At 36.1% G+C, this 22,652-nt stretch overlaps 1 protein-coding gene across 4 annotated transcripts in view; it reads left to right on the plus strand.

Moving 5' to 3' along the window:
* The window catches only part of NUP98 (nucleoporin 98 and 96 precursor), a 107,104-nt gene that overhangs the window by 12,353 nt on the left and 72,099 nt on the right, over positions 1 to 22,652 (plus strand). For 2 of the 4 annotated variants that reach the window (XM_045817787.1, XM_045817789.1), the window contains exons 2-10: positions 6,204 to 6,305; positions 9,239 to 9,340; positions 9,453 to 9,629; positions 11,200 to 11,339; positions 12,821 to 12,928; positions 14,977 to 15,157; positions 16,549 to 16,712; positions 20,638 to 20,778; positions 22,024 to 22,162. In XM_045817787.1, the coding sequence (XP_045673743.1) occupies positions 6,230 to 6,305; positions 9,239 to 9,340; positions 9,453 to 9,629; positions 11,200 to 11,339; positions 12,821 to 12,928; positions 14,977 to 15,157; positions 16,549 to 16,712; positions 20,638 to 20,778; positions 22,024 to 22,162 (1,228 nt within the window). In that variant the 5' untranslated portion in view covers positions 6,204 to 6,229. The remainder of the gene's footprint in view (positions 1 to 6,203; positions 6,306 to 9,238; positions 9,341 to 9,452; positions 9,630 to 11,199; positions 11,340 to 12,820; positions 12,929 to 14,976; positions 15,158 to 16,548; positions 16,713 to 20,637; positions 20,779 to 22,023; positions 22,163 to 22,652) is intronic. The other 2 variants (XM_045817788.1, XM_045817790.1) reach the window with 1 other exon arrangement.

Raw genomic sequence — 22,652 nt, forward strand, 5'->3', positions numbered from 1 at the left:
GCACTTGATGGAAATGAGTGATACTGGGTGGGTATTGGGGCACATTGGAGAGTATACAGCTGTGAACTATGGGCGCAATTGCTACTAAGCTCCAGACTGTTATTGCTATAAAGTGATTATATTTTAGTTTATCAGGTTTTTCATGAAAAGCCAAAAATCTGTTTTTCTAACATATCCCCATTTTAATTGTTATTGGCTAATTTTAGATAATATATACATAAACATTTCTCCATACATATAGATATGTATATGTATAATACACCATCTACACAAACACATCGGGCCAAATGAAGAAGTGTCTGCTATTGTATTCAGCCATTTTGTGATCTCTTCCTTTTTGAAACCTCTGAATTAGATGATAAATTCTATCAGGAGTCTTCCCTTTTTGTTGTCAGAATTAATCTAACATAATTTATTTTTAACTTAGAAGCTATTTCTAAAGTAACTTGATCATTCAGTCTGTATTTAAAAATACATTAGCAGTGATTGTCATTTATTTAGAAAATGAGTGCATCTGTGTTTCAGACGTGTCAGGTTCTGGGATAGTAAACAAGTGATACTGTTCCCTACCTTGGAGAACTTCATTGTGAAGGGGTTCATAAGTTGAGTTCCTTGGGAAGCAGACTTGAGTTAGAGACAATCCCGTGTGAGTTTTACTGGAGAGTACTCTTGAGATCACCACTTGTGCAAGAGAGGAGAGGGAAGCAAGAAAGAATGAACAGATAAATTGAGATGAGATAATTTTTTTGTTACTTTTTTTATTACAACTGATGTGTAGTATTATATTAGTTTTGAGTGTACAACCCTGTGATTAGACATTTATATACCTTTTGAAGTGATCACCCCTGTAAATCTAGTACCCATCTGACACCATAAGTAGTAGTTATTGATGATATTCCCTGTGCTGTACTTTATATCTTCGACTATTCTGTAACTACCTATTCTAAGTCCTTGCATTTTTTTCACCCATCCCACCAACCCCTCTCCCTTCTGGCAGCCGTCAAAATGTCCTCTGTATCTATGAGACTGTTTCTGTTCTGATTGTTTATTTTATTTTTGAATTCCACATATATGTAAAATCATCTGACATTTGTCTTTTTTTGTCTGACTCATTTCACTTAGCATAATACCCTCTCGGTCCATCCATATTGTTGTAGATGGCAAGATTTCTTTTTCTATGGCTGAATCATATTCCATTGTATATATGTACCATTTCTTTATCCATTCATTTATTCATAGAAACTTAGGCTGCTTCCATATTTTGGCTATTATAAATAATGCTGCAATAAACATGTGGATGTATGTCTCTTCAATTTAGTGTTTTGGGGTCTTGTTTTTGGGGTCTTAAGTACCCAGAAGTGGAGTTGCTGGGTTCTTCTTTGTTTCTTGTTATATAGCTTTTGTTTTAAAGCCTATTTTGTCTAATATGATTATTGCTACCCCGGCTTTTTTATTTTGTTTTGTTTTGCTCCTATTTTCATGACATATCTTTTTCCATTCCTTTACTTTCAGTCTGTGTATCTTTTGATCTGATGTGAGTCGCTCGTAGACAGCATGTTGGAGAGTCTTGTTTTGTTATCCATTTAATCACTGTATGTCTTTTGATTGGAGTATTTAATCTATTTGCATTTAAAGTAACTGTTGATAGATGTGTATTTATTGCCATTATTTTTTATTCTTATTTTCTTCTTCTTAAAGAAGACCCTTTGCTCTGATGGCATGGCTCAGTTGATTGGCATTGTTTCACAAAGCAAAAGGCCACTGGTTCAATTACTAGTCAGGGCTCTGCCTGACTTGTGGGTTTGGTCCCCAGTCTGACTGCATGCAAGAGGCAACTGATCAATATTTCGTATATTGTTGTTTCTCTTCCTTTCTTTCTCCCACCTTTCCCCTCCCTCTAAAAATAAATAAATAAAATCTTTAAAATAAGTGTAAATAAAATCTTTTTAAAAAGTAAAAAGAAGACCCTTTAACATTTCTTATACTGGTCTGGTGGTGATGAATTCCTTTAACTTTTTCTTGTCTGGGAAACTCTTTATCTGTTCTTTGATTCTGTATGATAGCTTTGCCGGGTATTTTAATCTTGGTGGTTGTCCTTGCTTTTCATCACTGAATATTTTGTGCCAATTCCAACTACAAAGCCCTTGTGTAGGCTGTGTGAACTGTCTTGTTGTAGTTGTGCCCTGATTGCTGTTGGAACATCGCTGGGAGGGATTGACACCCAGGCCAGTTAGCAGCGAGGACCTGCTGCTGTGCAGGGTCAAACTCCATGGAGCAGGACTTGCTTCATTGGGGCTTTGGTGCCCGCCAAGTCTGGCCCTTGAGTGTGTTACTCATGGAGGTGTTCAGGTTGTAATCTGGCGTGGTCTGAAGCTGTTTACTAGGTATACTGCTCTGGAGCTTCCCTGTAGGTGCAAGGTCAGCCACCACCAGTTCCCTGCCCTGGTCACCTGTCATGAGGTACAGAGCCATCAGCAGATGGCTGCTACTTGTGCTGTACTTGGAGGTGCCTGGGAGAGGCCAAGCTTTGAACTGAGGAGGCTGGCTGCAGCTAGTGCCAGGCATGGGGCCACTCAGCAAGTGGTACAGAGTGTACAGAGATTTTAGAACAGTCTGAAGTTTGAGCCAAGACCGGCCATTTGTATGGAAAAGCCACCGGAAATGGCTTGGGTGGGGCCAAAAGTTAGGTGGGGCAGGGCCTTAGAGAATCACCAGGGCTGGGCAAACAGTGTTAGTCTGGTCAGTGGAGACTCAGATATGGTACCACTTAGGCTCTGTGAGAGGAGGACTCAGCAGAGGAACAATGGCCTCTGCCAGCACTTCTGTCTGGGAGAAAGCTACCCCTCCAGTTCTCACTCTGATTCCATACAGTTCAGATCCTCCTCATATGTCCTTGGTGCCTTTCAAGCTGCTGGAGCTGAGATGAGTGGGTCTGAGTAAGCCTGTGTGCAGGCCCTTTAAGGGGAATGAATGCCTGGGACTCCAGGAGCCTGTGTCTCACTCAGCAACAGTCTCCACAGGTTTTTACAGCCAGCGTGATGGGGATATCTTTTTTGGCCCTGGAACTGTGGGCTGGCAGTTCTAGCATGGGGCTGGGACCCTTTGTTCCTTGGGCGGGGAGGAGATGGCTAGGAAGGCTTAGATACTCCCCCTGATTTTTAACTGCCACACGTGGGTGTGGGACCAGCCCATTTCACGTCTTCACCCCTCCTACCAGTCTCAATGTGGCAGCTTCTTTATATCCTTAGTTATAGGACTTCTGCTAGATTTCAGGCATTCTGAATGAAGCTTGTTCTATAATTCAGTTGTAATTTCGATGTTGTTGTGAGAGGTTCTGAGTACTGTTAACTACTCCACCATCTTGACTGGAACCAGTTGTGATATTGTTTCAGTGAAGGCCTTAGCCAATCTCATGAAGTTGGGATCACCCTTTAGAGTTATTTCAGATTGGAGCACAGTGGCCTGGCTTTTGGATATGGGCTATCCCAGAAAGAGAATATGACTGTGGGTGAGGCTGTACTCTTCAGCAGAGGAGAAGCAGTTCTGAAGAGGACTGATAGCTGAGGGCTGTTTTCTGCTAGTACTTTTCAGCAGCTGGGACAAACTCCTTCAGTCCTGATGATATCTGTGTAGTTGGTGTTATTACAGCTTCCATTAAAGGGAGTCAAAGTCAAGATGATATGTGTAAACAAATCATAATGTGCTGTGGAAATGTGGAATCCCAGAAGAAAGACTAAGAAGGCTTATAGAAGAGATGACATTTGAGCTAGGTTTTAAAGACTGAGTTAGTAGGTTGTTTGGTAAGGGCAAGGGTGGAGGGGGACATATTTCATTGAGTCAGTGACATTTCATAGCATAGTCAGGAAAATGAATTATTTTTCAAAGAGCAAAGGGTTAAATTGTTAGCCATTCTTTAATTTCTAGCAATCATAATAATCATGAGGCTCCTTTCAAAATCTCGGTTTGCTTCCATGGTGATAATTTTTTAAAAAAACATTTAGAATCCCAGTATGATCAGGGTTGAGAGTAAACCAGGCTCATCCTTATCAGAACCAGAAAGATAGGCTGAGCTTGAGTGAAGTGCTTTTCTTGCAGTAAATTGGATTTAGTTCCTGCATCATCCGTTGTTCTTGGGTTTGGAACAGATAAATTTCCTTAATACTACATACGTTCTTGCTTGTTGCTTAGTATATTTCTTTCTAGGATTGAAGGTGTCCATGGGAAGTCAGAAGATAGTTTAAGCTGGAGATCCACCACTTACCACTTCTTTAATCTTGGGAAACTTGCTAAATACCTGATGCTGTTTTCTCATTTGTAAGGTGGTAATAGGTAATATCCTTTTAGGGTTGTTGAGATGATATGTAAGAGCTTAGAAACTGTAAGGTATTTCTCAGAACACTTTATTACTACTTAAAATCCCTTTTGAAATATATGTGTGTGAATCTAGTTTTCTGTGTTAAGATTGTTAAAAATCAAATTTTGATTGTTAGGAGCTGTGGATTGGGTCTGTGGAAAAGAGATTCACCAGTTAATATAAAGACCCATTCCATCACTTTATGACACCTTATAAATGAGGCAGGCAGGAAACTTAGAGCAGATCTCAGTACTGAAAGAGAAATGATGATCACATGAAATAGCCTATACTTCCAAAGTAATGCATTAGAGTCACTTGAGGAGCCTTTCAAAATATAATTGTCTACATCTTAACCCTGTGTATTTTACTTCAATATTTTTAGAGTGGGACCTGGGGGAAATGTGTTTTGAAAAGCTTGCCAGCTGATTCTGATGTGGTCCTCTTAAACCACTAGTTTCAGTGAGCTTTGTTTAGTTAAAGGAGTTATTAAATTCCTTGATGTTGGTATAAAGAACTAAGTGTTGTTTTTTTCTAGAAGAGTTTAGGGGACAGAATATTAATTTCAATAAATACATTAGGTATTTAGGGACAGCTTTATCTTTTCCAGTATTACACAAAATGTTTCAGGTATTTGAATACCTGGAGGTGCTAATGGACACTAGAACAACAACAAAAACCCGTATAATATGTATAAGTGTTTATACATAAGTAAAAATATATAAATATTTATTATACTTAATTTTATTATGAGAACAAGGCATGATTTTACTAGAAGAAAAAAACTTCATTGTGTATATATAATAGGAAAATCATTGTGCCTGTCAAAAAAATCCAAATAAATGCAATTGGCTATATATGAGGGTTTTTTTTTTAATCCTCACCTGAGTATATGTTTATTGATTTTAGAGAGAGTGACATCGGATTGGTTGCCTTCTGCACTTGCCTTGACCAGGGATTAAACTGCAATTCTTTTGGTGTGGGCAACCTTTTTGGTGTACAGGACACTTTGGTCCAATTCATTAAATAACTGGGTGCATGATTTAGATAATGAAGGGGGATCATTCATGTGAGGCTGGATGGTTTTCACCAAAGCTATTCTGTAATGCTCCCAGAAGTAGTAGAAAATAGGTAAGTAAGAAACCATAGAGAAAAGTCTTAAGAAGTAATCTCAAAGAGAATGTCAGGGTACCAGAATCTTTGGGAGCTGGAGATGGGAGGAGGGGCCACATAGTTTGAAAATAATTAATACTACAACATTTTATATACAAAAAAGGGAGGAAAACTTTTTTACAGTTCAAGCTGTGGGAAATAAACCCTGACAAAAATTTTAGCTTCTTGGGTGGTTAGAATAGCGGAATGTCATTGTAATTTTTTTTAAATTAAAGTGCATATTTTATTCAAATGTCCAACTTTTTTTTTCTATTTTTTTATTTTAATCATTGTTCAAGTACAGTTTTCTCCCTTTTACTCCCATTCCAGCCCACCCACCCAACCCTCCCCATCATTATAATTTTTGATGGGAATTGTACACTACCTCCTACATGAGCCATATCAAAATCTGGTATAGTGGACCTGAAATCTTCATTAAAAGGGTAGGCTTATGTTTTAAAAAGCTGAAAAACATTGTTTTAAAAGGGATGGGTTTTGGTGGGATCTGAAGTTTAACCTCACATTATGCTATTCATCCAGCTGGATTTCACAAGCTGAATTTTAGGTTAATGAATGAGAGTGAACATTATGCTACATTTTAAATAGGCCTAAGGGAGTTTATGACCTAATGGGGTTTTCTGAAACAATTACATTGTATTCTGTGGTCTTTAAGCTGATACTTCTTTTTTTTTCTTTCCAGCTTTCTGAAGCAGAGTCATTTTGAAGATGTTTAATAAGTCATTTGGAACTCCCTTTGGGGGTGGTACAGGTGGCTTTGGCACAACTTCAACATTTGGGCAGAGTAAGTTTAAAAAAAAACAAAAGGGGAGGAGGAATCATAAACTATTCTTATTAAGAATGAATTGATTCTGATGGCTTTCCGTAGGAATTTTATTCATTGTTTTTTTATAACAATACCTTTTTTGAAAAATCAGGATAAGATCTTGTGAAAATTTTCCAAGAAAACAAATTTTGAGTTTTCATAGCTTTCTGATCATTGGTAAATACTTAAAAGATTTTTATATTGGTCTTTTTAGCAGAAAGTTTGTTTCTAATTTTTAGACCAAGTCTCTAATCCCCACAAACCTTCTGGAGATCCATTTCCCTTCTTACCCAGCATTGTACCTGACACTCCTTAGTTACCTTAGCAGCCCTTATTAACTCATTTTTAAACTTTTTGTTTAAAAATTTGTGTGTGTGTGTGTGTGGTTTTTTTTTATTATTCTTTTGTTTTTGCAGCAACACTGGTTAAAAACATATGTTTTAGGTATACAACATAATTTGATTTCTATACATGGTAGCATGCTCACCACCAAAAGTCTGGTTTCTGTCGCCATGCATTTGACCCCCTTTACCCATTTAGCCCTCTCCTCAAACCCCCATCTCCTTGCTAACTGCCAGTCTGTTGTCTGTATATGAGTGGTTTTTTGGTTTGCTCATTTCTCTTGTTTTATATTCCACATATGAGTGAAACCACACAGTTTTCATCCTTTTTTTTTTTGTCTGACTTATTTCACTTAATGTAATACCCTTAAGCTTCATTCATGTTATCATAAATGGCAATATTTCATTGTGGCTTTTTTTCTAATGACTGAGTAGTAGTTCATTGTGGTTGTATGTATGTGTGGGTGTATATGTATATACAGGGTCCAGCACAAATAACGCCCCTAACTTTTTTATCACAAAATCATAAGCATGTAATTCTGTAACATAACAATATCACACTCATAAGACATTTTAGGTAAGATATTAAAACTGTAATTTATAGTTTTATAGTTTATAATTTATAATTATAATGCCCATATTATTATTCTACCAACCACATTCAAGCAGGTGTTATTTCTGCAAGACCCTGTATATCTCACATCTTTATCCATTCATCCATTGATGGACACTTAGGTTATTTCCATATCTTGGTTATTGTAAATAATGCTGCAATGAAGATAGGATGATAGGAACATATGAACATACTTTCAAATTAGTGGGGGGGGCGGTGTTAAAGATTTTGTTTATTTGTTTTTAGAGAGAAGGGATGGGAGGGGAAAAATAAAGGGAGAGAAACATCGACACATTGCCTCCTACATACGCCCGGATGGGGTGGGGGTGGGTACCGAACCCAAAACCCAGACACATGCCCTGACTGGGAATCAACCTTTTGCTTTTCAGGACAACCAACTGAGCCATACCAGTCAGGGCTCAAATTAGTGTTTTCATACTCCTCAGATAACTACCCAGATGAAGAATTGATGGTTCATATAGTAGTTTTATTCTTAATTTTTTAAGGAACCTCCATGTCATTTCCTGCAGTTGCTGCACTAATTTACAATCCCACTAACATTTTTGCCCCACATCCTTGCCAACACTGTTTCTTGTCTTTTTGGTAATAGCCATTCTAACAGTGTGAGATGATCGTAATTACACAAAAGTGTAATGAACTGTCATGTACTTGTCTCTCAGCTTCAGCAATCAGCATTTTCCCAGTCTTGGTTTTAATCCCTTTCTCTTTAGGGGAAGAGGAGTATCTTAATGCAATCCCAAAAGTTTACTCTAACTGATCAAGATTTTTAAAAAGCATAATTACAACCCTCAAACACACGTAATAAAAATGACAATAGGGAACATCTTTCATGTGTCTTCTGACCTCTTTAAAGTATTCTACATCTAAGTCCTTGGTTTTTTAAACTAAGAATTCTCATAAGAGTCAGCTTTGGATTTTTCCCCCTCAAATATTTCCCATCATAGAACTATGGAATTAGGATCTCTGGAGTTGGAACCTGAATATATGTGTTTTGAAAGCACTTCCAGGTCATTCTGATGTGCTCCTCAGATTAAGGCCCATTCACCCCAGTGACTGGAGTGTATGATGTATGGAAACACTTAACACTTTAATTTTGACAATTTTACTTTTGTAGGGTTAGCCAAAAAATCTGTATGGCTTTTATTTCTGTAAAATAAAAGACATTTTTATTTTCACCAATAACTTCATTGATTTGAGTGTTTTGAGTATGTCAGCTATCTCCCGTGTAGTATAACATTGATTGTTCTCAATTAGTGTCTCAATTTTGGTCACTGTCAGTTTCAAGTGGTCTCTCCAAACATGGAGCTTCATCCAGTGACAAATCTCCGGCATGAAACTTCGCAAACCACTTTTGACACATTCAATCAGTCACAGCACCTTTTCCATACACTGCACAAATCTTTTTTTGTGTGTTTCAGTTGTGGTTTTGCCCTTCTTGAAATAATAAAGCTTAATATGCCAAAAAGGTTGCTTTTTCCCCATCTTCAATATTAAAATGGCTACACAAAAATTCACCAGTTTTGATGAGTTTTTTTAATGTATACTGATATGACAGCTGTTACAATACACTCTTACAAAATTGTTTTCAACGAAGTTAAAGACTACTAAGTGCTACAAAAGCCATCTTATGGGAAAAATACAAATGAACTTTTTGGCCAACCCAATATGTAACTCATAGTCACTAGTTACTGTGGCACTCTTTTTTAACCTACCTATAACTTTTATTGAAGTTGCACCTTTTTACTTTGTTTTCTTACTTTACCTGGGGACAATAAGTAAAATGTGGCTTAATTTTAACTATAAGTTGTAGTCTGATGGAATTTTGAAAAAATAGTTTAGACCAATGGTCATATCCAAATGCAGAATATTAACAAATAATAATATTCTTTTTCATTGTGTCACCTGGTTTAGATAATACCTGGATTTGGCTTTTTCAGATACTGGCTTTGGCAGTACTAGTGGAGGGGCATTTGGAACATCTGCATTTGGTTCTAGCAACAATACTGGAGGCCTGTTTGGAAATTCACAGACCAAACCAGGTAAGGGTTTTATTTGGAATGGAATTGGTTTATTCATAGCTGGTACAGGACTTTACATAGTGGCTCTATGTGAAGTCTATTTAACTGTTTTTCACTCCTCTCCATCTCCCAGGAGGATTATTTGGTACCAGTTCATTTAGCCAGCCAGCTACCTCCACAAGCACCGGCTTTGGGTTTGGCACATCAACAGGAACATCAAATAGCTTGTTTGGAACTTCAAGCACAGGGACCAGTCTTTTCTCATCCCAGAACAATGCCTTTGCACAAAATAAACCGACTGGCTTTGGGAGTAAGTAGAACATCATTGGACATCTGCATCTAACAATTTGATTTGCCTGTTGAACGTGTACTCTTCCCCTCAGTTCAAAGCCCCTCTGCATACACTTTTCCCCCTCTCCAGATGGCAGAATCTCAGGGAGAAGAAAACTTGAAAATGTACTAAAAGTTTAATAGACTAGAAAGGAGGGGGAGAGATGCACGTGTCACAGGAATGGAAATCAGAGAAGCATTAGTATTTTAGGGATACGTAGAAATAGAGGCACCTGATACAGAATGACCAGAGATAGGATGAAAAGCCACATCATAGTAGTGTCATCGGTATTAAGACAGGAGAATTTCCAGGAGCCATGTATGTAGCCAACAGTATTACATGGCACGGGCACCTTCTTGTCCCCATTTCACATTTGGTGTAGAGAGACTAAAACAGCAGTGACAAGTACTAGCCATGACATAGTTATTCCTCCATTTCTTGCTCATGGCAGATATTTTTAATTGAGAGCTTCTCTTTCTCCTTTAGTCTAAATGTGGCCTGGGATGCTTCTCCACACAGCACTTTAGTTGAATAGATGTACCCAGTGAGTTGATACATTCCCAGCACAAGCAAATGGCAGAATGATTAAGTTATCAAGCTATTAGTATTTTACAAAGGGACAGCTTTTGTGGGGATGTTTAGATTTTTAACCATAACAATGTAAAATGCAATCTAAAAGTGCTGATTCAGAAGAGATGTACCTATTTACTTTAAACTATATATTAGAACATGTGTTTGTAAAGAAATAATTTGCCAGTGAAAAATCACATTCTTTTTAACTTGGTAATTAGGATGTCACTTAATATTAAATAGTACTGGTAGATAGCTTTTCATTGCTTGCTGACATTTCTGGGTCTGTTTGTACAACTAACTTAGAAATAGTATCTAATATTTTGAAAAATATATTCCTTAGATAAGTTAAATTCATTTTATGTAATTTTAAAAATCAGCTTTTTGGAAAAGTGAGGTAATGAGAGGAACTAGTTCTTTTTTATAAAATGATCACCAGGCCTACTAATTTTTCTAAGTTATTTTTCTGTGTGAAATTTTATATTAACCTGTGTTTAGTTGCCATAATAGGACTATTTGTGTTTTAAACTTTTTGCTTATGTGTGGGTGTTTTGTAGTAACATATGTAAATAAAATGTATTATGACCCCTGTTGAAGTCTATTGTGATGTTTTCAGAAATACAAGCTCATTTAGCATTAGTCTTGCCGTAAAAGGAGAAAAGAGATAAAATTTATGATGAAACAAAATACTGTTTCTTTTACCTTGTTTTCCAACTATGTGCAAGAGGGGCTTCATGGAAACTTAGTGGACTCTAGAATTCAGATTTTGTGTCACTTCAAAGTTGTGAGCCTGGAATTGTGTGTGTATGAAACACCTGTTTGAAGGTTCTTACTAGTGAGAAAGATAAATTTGAAAGAAAATTTGAGGTTGTGAAAGTACTACTGCTCTAGTTTCACAGCTCAGTTCATCTTTCATTCTTTACTATTGCATTCTTACATTCTTTGCTGTTACCATCTAATTTTTCTTTCTAATTCATAGATTTTGGAACAAGTACTAGCAGTGGGGGACTTTTTGGAACTACAAATACCACCTCCAATCCTTTTGGTAGCACATCTGGCTCCCTTTTTGGGCCCAGTAGTTTTACAGCTGCTCCTACAGGGACTACTATTAAATTTAATGTAAGTATTTTCTTCTAGTGTTTGTAGAATTTCTCTCCCACTTGTGTGTTTATTTGCAAGATGAATCATAAAATTTCCTCTGGTTTCAGTTATGCACAGCTTAGTCTCATTTTCCCTGGAAGGTGTGTTGAGAACAAAATGTCTAATTAGTTGTATAGTAGAAAGGAAAGGGCTTGAAACAAATCTTGATTATAATGCAAATTTGAATTATATTCAACCCAGTCAACTTTGTATTCACATTGTTGATTATAATAGCTAGGATAAGGTTGAACTTGTACTAACTGTGTACAACTTGGCCTTTGAATAGTCAACCATTCTTTATAGAAATAAGAATATCGGAGCAAACTATAGGAAAATAAGGCCTCTTTAAGGAGATATATGGAATAACTCATCAATATTGAACTTTTGTTGATGAAATGACAAAATAGGGCAATAGAGTTTTATGTTTTCTTTGGCTGTTTTGAGAGGAGTTGGGTAGAAAATTAGAGTGGAAACTGTTTAAAAAATATATGGAATACCACTTGATCGAGGATACCACTTGATGTGATTGGTTGGGAGGCACTTAGGATAGGCTAGAGGCAGTTAGCCTTGTGGTAAAAATAGGGCTTGGCAAAACTAGTTAAAACTTACATGAGAAAGTGAAGAATTTCTCAGGCAATGTGATAAATTCATAATACTGAATTTAGAATTCTGAATTTAAAGTAAAATTAAACAATAGGGAAAAATAGTATGTGTTATTTCTTAGAAAATACAATAAAGAAAACTGATTTAAGTAGGAATCTTTAGTTTGTTTTTTTTATAATTTTTCTTTTCTGCAGGTACTTCTTTTTTTTCCTTAAGATTTTTATTTTTTATTATTTATTTTCAGAGAGGGAAGGGAGAGAGAGAGAGAGAAACATCAGTGTGCGGTTGTTGGGGGCTGTAGCCTGCAACCCAGGCAGGTGCCCAGACTGGGAATCGAACCTGCAACACTTTGGTTTGCAGCCCGCGCTCAATCCACTGAGCTATGCCAGCCAGGGCTGGAATCTTTAGTTTCTTACTGTGCTTTTTCCCTCTTACAATTATAGGGAGAAAAAAACAGGCTTCCATGTTTCTTATTTCTTAAATGCAACAACAGTTATAAAGCGGGCACTTTAGAGCAGAAAAGGAGGTTTAAATGTATATATTAGGTAAAGTGGATAAAGCCTTTTTTTATATGTAAGTATATTTTGGTAGATAATTAGCTTGGTTATGGGATTAATCTCTGGGTTTGCAATAACTATTATTGATTTATTAAACTTAAAGAACCTTGATGTAGGGAGAGAGCAAAAATGCAATGTATTTAATCAAGCACCCTGGAAACCATCTTGATAGTAAAAGACCTAGTGGACTAGTAATACAGTTCAGTGGTTGCAGAATTGTGTTTGTGAGAGTGGGGATATAAAGCTTGGATTTACATGTTTGCTTTAGACTTTCCAATATGCCTTTATCTTCCTTTGCAGCCTCTAAGTGGTACCGATACTATGGTTAAAGCTGGAGTTAGTACTAACATCAGTACCAAGCACCAGTGTATTACTGCTATGAAAGAATATGAAAGCAAGTCACTAGAGGTCAGTAAAATGCAATACAGAATATCAGCTTAACCTTTTAATTGTACTGGAAAGCAACTTTTGAAAATTTTGATTATTTTTAGGATCAAGTGGTTCACACTGGGTTTATGTAAAAAAATCTAAAGATCAAATTATTTTTAAATTAATGTATTACTTATAGGTAAGTATTGTTTTAGGCAGGAATAATATTGAGATTGTACTGGCATAATTCTACTAGTGTATTGGGATTGGGTGTTGCCCACACTACATAGTGTGCATATAAACTTACACGTGTTTTTAATAAACTTATGCAAAATTATAAGTATATAACATAGTAAATTTTCATTAAGTAAAGACACTATGTATCCAGGATCTAAAGAAAAAGCATTAAGATGGGGAGAAAATATAGACAACTGTAATTGAACAACAATAAAATCATTTAAAAAAACAAAAAAAATCAAGACAGCATTATCAGTATCCCTAATGTCCCCACCCACCAGTCAGAACCTGCCCCTTCCAAAGGTAATCACTATCCTGAATACCCATGTTTTGCCTATTTTTATATACTCTTTTTTTTAGAAACATTATATATTATTTTTTATTTTTTGAAGATTTTATTTATTTTCAGAGAGAGAAGAGAAAGAAAGGGAGAGAAACATCAGTTGGTTGCCTCTTGTTCATCCCCAGTGGGGACCCGGCCCACAACCCAGGCATGTGCCCTGGCAGGGAATCAGACCAGTGACTTTTTGGTTCACGGGCTGGCACCCAATCCACTGAGCCAAATCAGCCAGGGCACATTATGTATTCTTAAGTCTGTCTTTCATCATCAAGATCACCCGTGTTGTTGAATGAAATTAGTTTGTTCATTTTCATTGCTGTCTAGTAGTTCTTTGTACTTTTTGATTGTCGATTCTAATTGTAGCTGTCGCTTTTTCCTATATCCCAGCTGTGTTTGAGTTACTGGAAAGTGCAGAAACACCCTGACTTGTGAGACAAAACTGTTAAACTCTATCCCTTCTTTTCTTAAATTTTCTAAACTCTCTAGAATCCTGTCTTTTAATCAGCTAATTTTTATATTTGGAGTGGGAGCAGACAAGATTATTATGCTAAATAATAAAGAGCATTGTACTAAAAGAAAGTATTATCCTCATCTCTCTCCCCAGCTGCCTGGGTCATTTTAATAAACACATCTCACTTCTGTCAGCCATTACTGTTCTGCAGCCCATTTGCAAAGTAGATGCATTGAATAAAGTCTGACAGACATTCTGCGGTCTTTTTATTAAATGGAAAGCACTATTAAATACGATTTAGGTGTACTATGCTGCCTCTTGGCAGACTTAATCTCAAGAGTTCATACAAGCAGGTGAAAAAATTATAAAATGGAACAGATCTGACAAAAACAAGGAGAACCTTTTAGCAAAGAGGGCATACTAACTAATGATTAGTAAGCTGTTGACTTGATTAAAAGTTAAAAAGAAACAAAATGAAATTGTATATTTCATGAATGAACATGTACAGTTTACTGCTGGGAAGAGATGACTTTTTGTTGGGTGAATCTGCAAGTGATTCTTACTGATGTTGATATTCATTGTGTGTAGTCTTTTTACGTCAGTCCCAGCCTTTTATTTAGAGCTGATGCCAGTTGCATGTCTAGTTTTGAGGGCAGTAATATAGAATCAGCAAATCACACTGTTTTTCATCCTTTTCCAGTATTGTGGCAGCAGTATACATCAACTTTTCCTGTGTATTGTCTTTTTGCTGGAAAATGTTGTATGTTGAATAAAATTAGCTATTAAAAATATTGTTTATAAAAAATTAAAATTAAGATGGGTTGGTCCTTTCACCTGTAGTTTTATGGTCTTTATGGTATGGATTTTAATGTCCACTATAAACTATTGAAAATGTTTTTTTCTAATGATATTAGGTTAATGTCATTTGTAGTTTTTTGTTTTGTAGTCATGGTCCTTGTGTGATTATAGATCTTGAATACTAAATTGAAGTATTCAGTATCCTAAATAATTTGTTTTGGCTGCATGGTAAGATTGGAAATATGTTTTCCCTCACTCTAGGAACTTCGTTTAGAGGATTATCAGGCTAACCGGAAAGGCCCACAGAATCAGGTGGGAGCAGGTACCACAAGTGGATTGTTTGGGTCTTCTCCAGCCACCTCCAGCGCAACAGGACTCTTCAGCTCCTCTACCACTAATTCAGGCTTTGCATATGGTCAGAACAAAACAGGCTTTGGAACTAGTAAGCACTTGATATCATATTGGGCCATATTGAGGAGGGACAGACAACTAAAAGTAAACTATAATTGTCATTTTGTATAAGTGCTATGGAGAAAAATAATTCAGGAGGAATTATTTAGGGTGCTGGAGGAGTAAGGAGTGCCTGATATGTATGTGGGGGTGGAGAGACATACAGTTTTAAATGAAGATGTTTAATAAGGGCTTTACTGATAAGATAACATTTGAGTAATGGCCTGTCTGAAGAAGGTGAGGGATAATATAACTGTACAGATTTTGGGGGGGAGGAGAAAACATTCTAGCTAGAGGAAACTATAAATTTAAAGATCCTGAGTTTTTACCAGGGAGTGCTCCGAGGACAAGGGGAAGTACTGAGGCATATAAGGACAATGTGTTGTAGGACTTTGTGGGCCAGTGCTGAGATTTGAATTATTTGAGTTGGGAAGCCATTAAAGGGTTTAGAAAGAAGTCATGTGATTATGAGAGAAAGATTATTGTAAAGGCAGTTATATTAAGAGTAGATCGTAAGGCAACATGAGTGGAAACAAGTCAGTTAGAAATCTATGTTCTGTCTACATGATAGATGATGTGGCGTGAATGAGAATGATGCTATGGAGATGGTAAGAATGTCATATTGTGGACTCAGTTTGAATATAGAATTGAGGGGATTTGCTGATGGATTGTTTTGATGTGGGATGTGAAAGAGGAAGTCTAGGATAACTATTAAATTACTTTATAAATATATTACTTTTGCAAAGGTAATATATATACATGCTATAAAGTTCATGTAATACAAAAAAAGTATGTAACCAAAGGTCTCTTCTTTCCTTCCCCAGCTACCAGTTTGCCTCTGGAGAAATAAACAGAAGTTAGATTTTTTTCATAGATTTCTAGAGGGATCTGTACACACACACACAAATATATAAATAAACACATTTCAGTGGCATTTAACATTCTTTTCAATCTTGGTATTCTGTGATTTAGTTTAGCCACATATTCTTTTGCATTACACCCTGTGCTGAATATATTGATATAAAGAAAAGCCTCTCTTCTCAAGAAGAACTTAGTCTAACAAGGTTAAAATACAAACATAGACTTCGAGTATAGTGTGATATCTTTTAAAATAGAAAAAAGGTGTGGGCTGAAGAAGGAAGGTTGCTTAGCTCAGCAAAGGTTCTTGGGGTCAGAGTATTATTGTAAGAGTTAAAGCCTGAAGCAAATCTGGAATTAGGTGAAGAAGGACAGGAAATGAAACAGTTATCCGGTTTGAGTAGGGTAATTGGGATACATAATTAATATCATAAGACTATTGTTGTTGTAACTGGATACTATCAAGTTTAATGTTTTGTTTTTCTCTACTTATTTTTCCTTTCCTTCATTTCTGTTTCCTGAAAGGTACAACTGGATTTGGAACAAATCCAGGTGGTCTCTTTGGTCAACAGAATCAGCAAACTACCAGCCTCTTCAGCAAACCATTTGCCCAGGCCACAACCACCCAGAACACTGGCTTTTCCTTTGGTAATACCAGCACACTAGGACAGCCAAGCACCAACACCATGGTAAGGAAATAGGCCCATAATTTACTCCATGTCTCGTTTATAGAGCTAATGAGGCTTCTAATCATGTCAGACCAGCAAGTTCTACCTGTGCTACATTTCTTAAGGATTGATGGTATGTAGTAAAGGGAAAAGAGCAAAATCTTTAAATAATTAAAGCCTAAATTCCAGTTCTGGCTCTACTTTGTACTCATTGAAAGGCTGTTGAGCAAGTCACGTATCTTTTCTGAGCACATTTTCTTATCACTAAGAGGTGCTTAGTGTGCTACAGTTTGCCGTCCTGAAGCTACACCTCAGGACATTGACTCCAGCCATTCTATAGATTATAGAAGAAAATACTTACAAATTACTAACTGTATTTCAAAATGTTCTTTTGGCTTGTTCCTTTAAGCAGAGTTAGGCAGAGTTGTTTAGTTGGTTAAAATAAAGGGAGAACTAAACCTCAGAGTCATATTGGGTAATTGCTACTTCTGTGCAGAAACTGAAAGAGAAAGTCTTTACATCATTACCAGTTTGTTTCTAGGGACTCTTTTAGGGAAGTTTAAAATTAAAGTTAATTTGAGGTAGGATTTTTTTTTACTAGAATTCTTGGGATTTACCTAGTCTCTAATTTTTGTTATGTTCAGAGTTTAATTTATTAGAGATACTCTGCCTGATTAAAAAACAAGTACAGCTAGACTACAAAATGATCGAAATACTGTCAAACCAAATTCAGTAATATGTAAAAAGGATTATATGCCATCACCAACTGGGATTTATCCCAGGAACATTGGCGCAGCATATGACAGTGTAATAAGCCATAGAAGCAGAATAAAGAACAAAAACTACACAATCACCTCACTAGGTGCAGAAAAAGTATTTGACACACTTTCATGATATAAATAATGAACAAAGAATAGAAGGGAACCCAGAATAGCCAGAACAATCTTGAAAAAGAAGAAAGGTTGGAAGACTTAACACTTCTTATTTTTAAAACATACTATAAAGCAATAGTAATCAAGGCTCTGTGGTACACGCATAAGGTTATACACATAAACCAGTGGATCAGAATTGAGAGTCCAGAAATCAGCCTTCACATTTGATTTTCAGTAAGAGTACCAAAATAATTCAATGGGGAAAAATAATCTTTTCAGCAAATAGTGCTGGGACAGCTGATATTCCATGTGCAAAAGAATGAGGTTGGACTTTCTTCACACCATTGTGGTAACTATAAAAATTAAATCAAAATAGCCCTGGCTGGCATAGCTCAGTGGATTGAGCGTGGGCTGTGAACCAAAGCATTACAGGTTCAATTCCCAGTCAGGGCACACATGCCTGGGTTGCAGGCCACAGCTCCCAGCAACCGCACATTGATGTTTCTCTCTCTCTCCCTCTCTCTCTCTCTCTCTTTCTTTGTCCCTCCCTTCCCTCTCTAAAAATAAATAAATAAAATCTTAAAAAAAAAAGCTATGTTAAAAATTTTAAAAATGTTAGGGTATAATTTGCCTACAGTGAAATTAACCCTTAAAAAAATAAAAAATAAAAATTGACTCAAAATAGATTAAATACTTAAATATAAGTGCTAGAATATAAAACTCTTAGAAGAAGAAAGTGAGGTAGACAGTGGTTTCTTTGATGTGACACCAAAAGCAAAAGCAGCAAAAGGAAAAATTGATCAGGCTTTATCGAAATGAAAAACTTGTGGGCCCTGTCCAGTGTGGCTCAGTTGGTTGGAGCACCATCCCATAGACTGAAGGGGTTCAATTCCCAGTCAGACAGCAAGCCTGGGTTGCAGGTTAGGTCATGGTCACGGTGTGTACAGGAGGTGACATAATCATTATTTCTCTGTCACATCAATGTCTTTTTTATGTTTCTCTCCCTCTCTCTCCAATCAATGAGCATGTCCTCAAATGAGAGTAAAAAATTTAAAAAAAAAAGAACTTTTGTGGATTGAAGGTATACAAGCGAAAACATGGGAGAAAATATTTGTAGGTCATATATCTTTTAAAGGACTTACATCCAAAATGCATAAAGATAATATAAAGAATGCTTATAATTCAATAATGACACAATAACCTATTAAGAAATGGCCAAAGGGGAAAAAATTGGGCTAAAGACTTGATTAGATACTTCTCCAAGAAAGATATACAAATAGCTAATAAGCCCATGAAAAATAACATCAATAGTCATCAGGGAAGTGCATATTGAAACTGTAATGAACTACCACTTCAGATCCACTAGGAAGGCTATAAACAAAAAGGCAATAATGGATGTTTTCAAGATTTTGGAGAAATTAGAACCCTCATATATGCAACCACTTTGGAAAACAGTTTGGTGCTTTCCTCTGAATGTTAAACAGGATTACCATACTATACCACCTTGGTCTTTTCCTAAGAGAAATGAGAACAAAAACTTGTATATAAACTTGTATCATAATATCGAAAAAGTGCTAACAACCCAAACGTCCATCAGTGCTGAATAGAAAAACAAATGTGATACACACACACACACACACACACACACACACACACACGAATATTTAGCCATGAAATGGGGTGAAATACTCTGATACATGCTACAACATGGATGGACCTTTAAACAAACACCACATTTTTTATGATTCCATTATATAAAATATTCAGAATGGACAAATTCATGGAAACAAAGTAAATTAATTGTTGGTTACCTAGGAATGGGGAATGACTGCCAGTGGGCCCAGGACTTCTTTCTTTCTTTGTTTGTTTGTTTGTTTGTTTGTTTTTTAAGATTTTATTTATTTATTTTTAGAGAGAGGAAAGGTGGGAGAAAGAGAGAAAGGAAAATCATCAATGTGTGGTCGCTTCTCATACACCCCCCACTGGGGACCTGGCCTACAACCCAGGCATGTGCCCTGACTGAGAATTGAACTTGTGACCCTTTGGTTCACAGCCGGTGCTCAATCCACTGAGCTACACCAGCCAGGGCAGGATTTCTTTTTATAGTGATTAAAATGTTCTAAATTTAGAGAGTGAGGATGGTTGTGCAACTCTGAGCATACTGCTACCAGAGCAGGAGGAACATCATGCTACAGTTGCTAGTAATGCCTAGAGAACTATGTGAGGTCCTAAGGTACTTACTTTGAAGGGGACTGAGGCATCATTGTCCTAGCTACAGTGTTTCTTGTATCTTCATTAAATGCCTCTTTTTCACATTACATGGCTGGATACTTCCTGGACAGAAATTTAAAACATTGAATAGTCCACTTTAAATGAGTAAATTTTATGGTATTTGAGTTATATCTTAATGAAACTTTATTGTTTTTTAATAGTTTACTTTCTATTGTATTTTTCATCACTTTTTATATTCCTTATACCTTCTTCCACCTCCACCCACCCCCTTAATGAAACTGTTGAAAAACACCACTTTGAATTCTCAGTTTAGCAATAGTCCATTAACGCAGTATTTTTCTTTTGTTAACTAACATAAGTAAAGTGCCTTCTTAAACACTGGATGATATGAACTTCGCATATTTGAAATCCAGTCCTGTCACTCAGTTACTGTGAAATTGGGCACTTTTTTTAAAATTCCCACCCAAGGATATGTTTATTGATTTTAGAGAGAGAGGCATCAGTGTGAGAGAGAAACTTGAATCGATTGCTTTCCATATGCGTGCCCTGACTGGGAATTGAACCCACAACCTTTTTTTGGTGTACCAGACAATGCTTCAACCAACTGAGCCACCTGGCCAGGGCATTGGACAAATTTTTAACTACTCTGAGCTTTATTTTCTTTTGGAAGATGGCTCTGCTTTTTTAGGGTTGTCGTGAAAAAAACAATGCTGTATGTAAAATATTAAGCATAGTATCTGTCACATAAACTTGAAAAAATGGCACGTATTATTATTAATCTAAGACTTTTAAAGAAAACTGACTACTGTAGGAAATCTTTTAATCTGGGTTACCTGTTGCAGGGTTTATTTGGAGTAACCCAAGCCTCACAGCCTGGAGGTCTTTTTGGGACAGCTACAAACACCAGCACCGGGACAGCATTTGGAACAGGAGGAACAGGCCTTTTTGGGCAGACCAATACTGCATTTGGTACTGTTGGTTCGGTAGGTTTTTACAGTTGATTATATTATGATAAAGAAATTTCTAAGAAAGATTTGACTCTTTTAACTATTTTATTGGGTATAATATATGATTTGATACTGATGATAACTAAAAGTTATTTGGTGCACATTAAAATAATTGGGTAACTTTAACAGGTTACTTTTTAAAACTTTTTTCTAGCCTGTTTTGTGTGAGAAGTTGATGAGATATTTGAGAATTAAATATTTTTGGCGTTAATCAATTTGCTAAAATTGTTGGGTGTTTTCACAGTTCTCATGCTGTTAGAAGTTTAACTGAATTATTTTCCTTGTTAAGCCATTTAAGTAAAAAATTACTATTTTGGAATGTACTTGATCTAAAAACAATAGTAAATTCCATATTACCACTTAAACCATATGAGAATCAGTATGAAACCCTCAATCTCTACTATGTACCCATTATTAAAAGTTTTGAACATGCTATTCAGTTTTTGTGGAGAATGAAATCTGTTATTTCTTAAATTTGTGTAGCTGATTGAGGTGAGAAATTGAGAAAATTATAGAATGCCTCCAGAAGTTATTTTTAAATAGCCTTATTGAGATTTAATCCATATGCCATACAACTTACCCTTTAATATTTGCAATTCAGTGGCTTTTATTATATTCAGAATGTGCAGGCGTCACTATAGTCAATTTTAGAACATATTGCTCACCCTAAAAAGAAACCTCATACTCATCATTTCTCATTACCCCCAATTACCTCAGGCTGACTTTCTGTCTATGGATTTACCTGTTTTGGACATTTCATATAATGGAATCATATAATGTGCAGTTTTTGTGACTGATTTCTTTCACTTAGCATAATGTTTTGAAGGTCAATATTATAGTATGTTTAAAGTCTTTTATTGTAATTGTGTCTATTGGCTATTTAAATGCATAGTACACATCTGTTACCAGGTTAAAAAGTATTTGACTCCCTTGTTATTTTTTTTCTTCTCCTTACTGAAATATTGTGTTTGCTAAGGGAGTTCCATTAACTTTTCAGGCTAGGAGCATTCTATATTCATAAAGTTAACCTTGCTCAGATTAGTTTTTCTGCTAGTCTTTATTCATCCTCCTCCTATCATTTTTTTATAAAAATCATGCCATCTCTTGTGTATTTCACATCCAATGTCACATACCTGCAGGAACCCCTATTTACTATTTGGGAGTAAAGTGAACCCCTGTTTACTTTATACTAAAAATTTTCCTGTATTCTGTTCTTTTTAGACCCTGTTTGGCAATAACAAGCTTACCACATTTGGAACCAGCACAACCAGTGCTCCTTCGTTTGGTACAACCAGTGGCGGGCTCTTTGGTAACAAACCAACCCTGACTTTAGGAACCAATACAAACACTTCCAATTTTGGTACATATAAAAAGCAGGTTTGGCTCTCTTAAAGTTATACTGACTATACCACACATCATTCTCCTGATTCATATGATTGGGAATATTTAGAAATTCTCAGGTAAGACATGGCTCAATGTCTATACAGGAGGGAAAGGTTTAAAAATCATAGACATGGGTTGAAATACTTAGATGTTCAATTGCCTGTCCTCAATCATGTTCTTTTAAATTCCTGCTTTGGATAAAATAGACCATTCAGCATTTGTAGTAGCATTTTGCAGAAAGTTCAGTCTCTAATGGAAATAGATTTTTTTTTTTTCAAAATAAGGAAACATTTTCTTTTAATTGATTCACCAGTATTTAAGAAACCATAAATGAAACAAACATGGTTGAGATAACATTCTTTTAGGCAAGGTTTCAAACAGGGAAGTAGTGCACATGTGAGATTTCATGATTCTTTTCTTTAAATTTTTGTTATTGTTTTTGTTTTTGTTGTTTGTTTTGAGATTTG

This window comes from Phyllostomus hastatus, unplaced genomic scaffold (genome assembly GCF_019186645.2).
Source record: "Phyllostomus hastatus isolate PE091 unplaced genomic scaffold, TTU_PhHast_1.1 phas_scaffold_317, whole genome shotgun sequence".
NCBI lineage: Eukaryota > Metazoa > Chordata > Mammalia > Chiroptera > Phyllostomidae > Phyllostomus > Phyllostomus hastatus.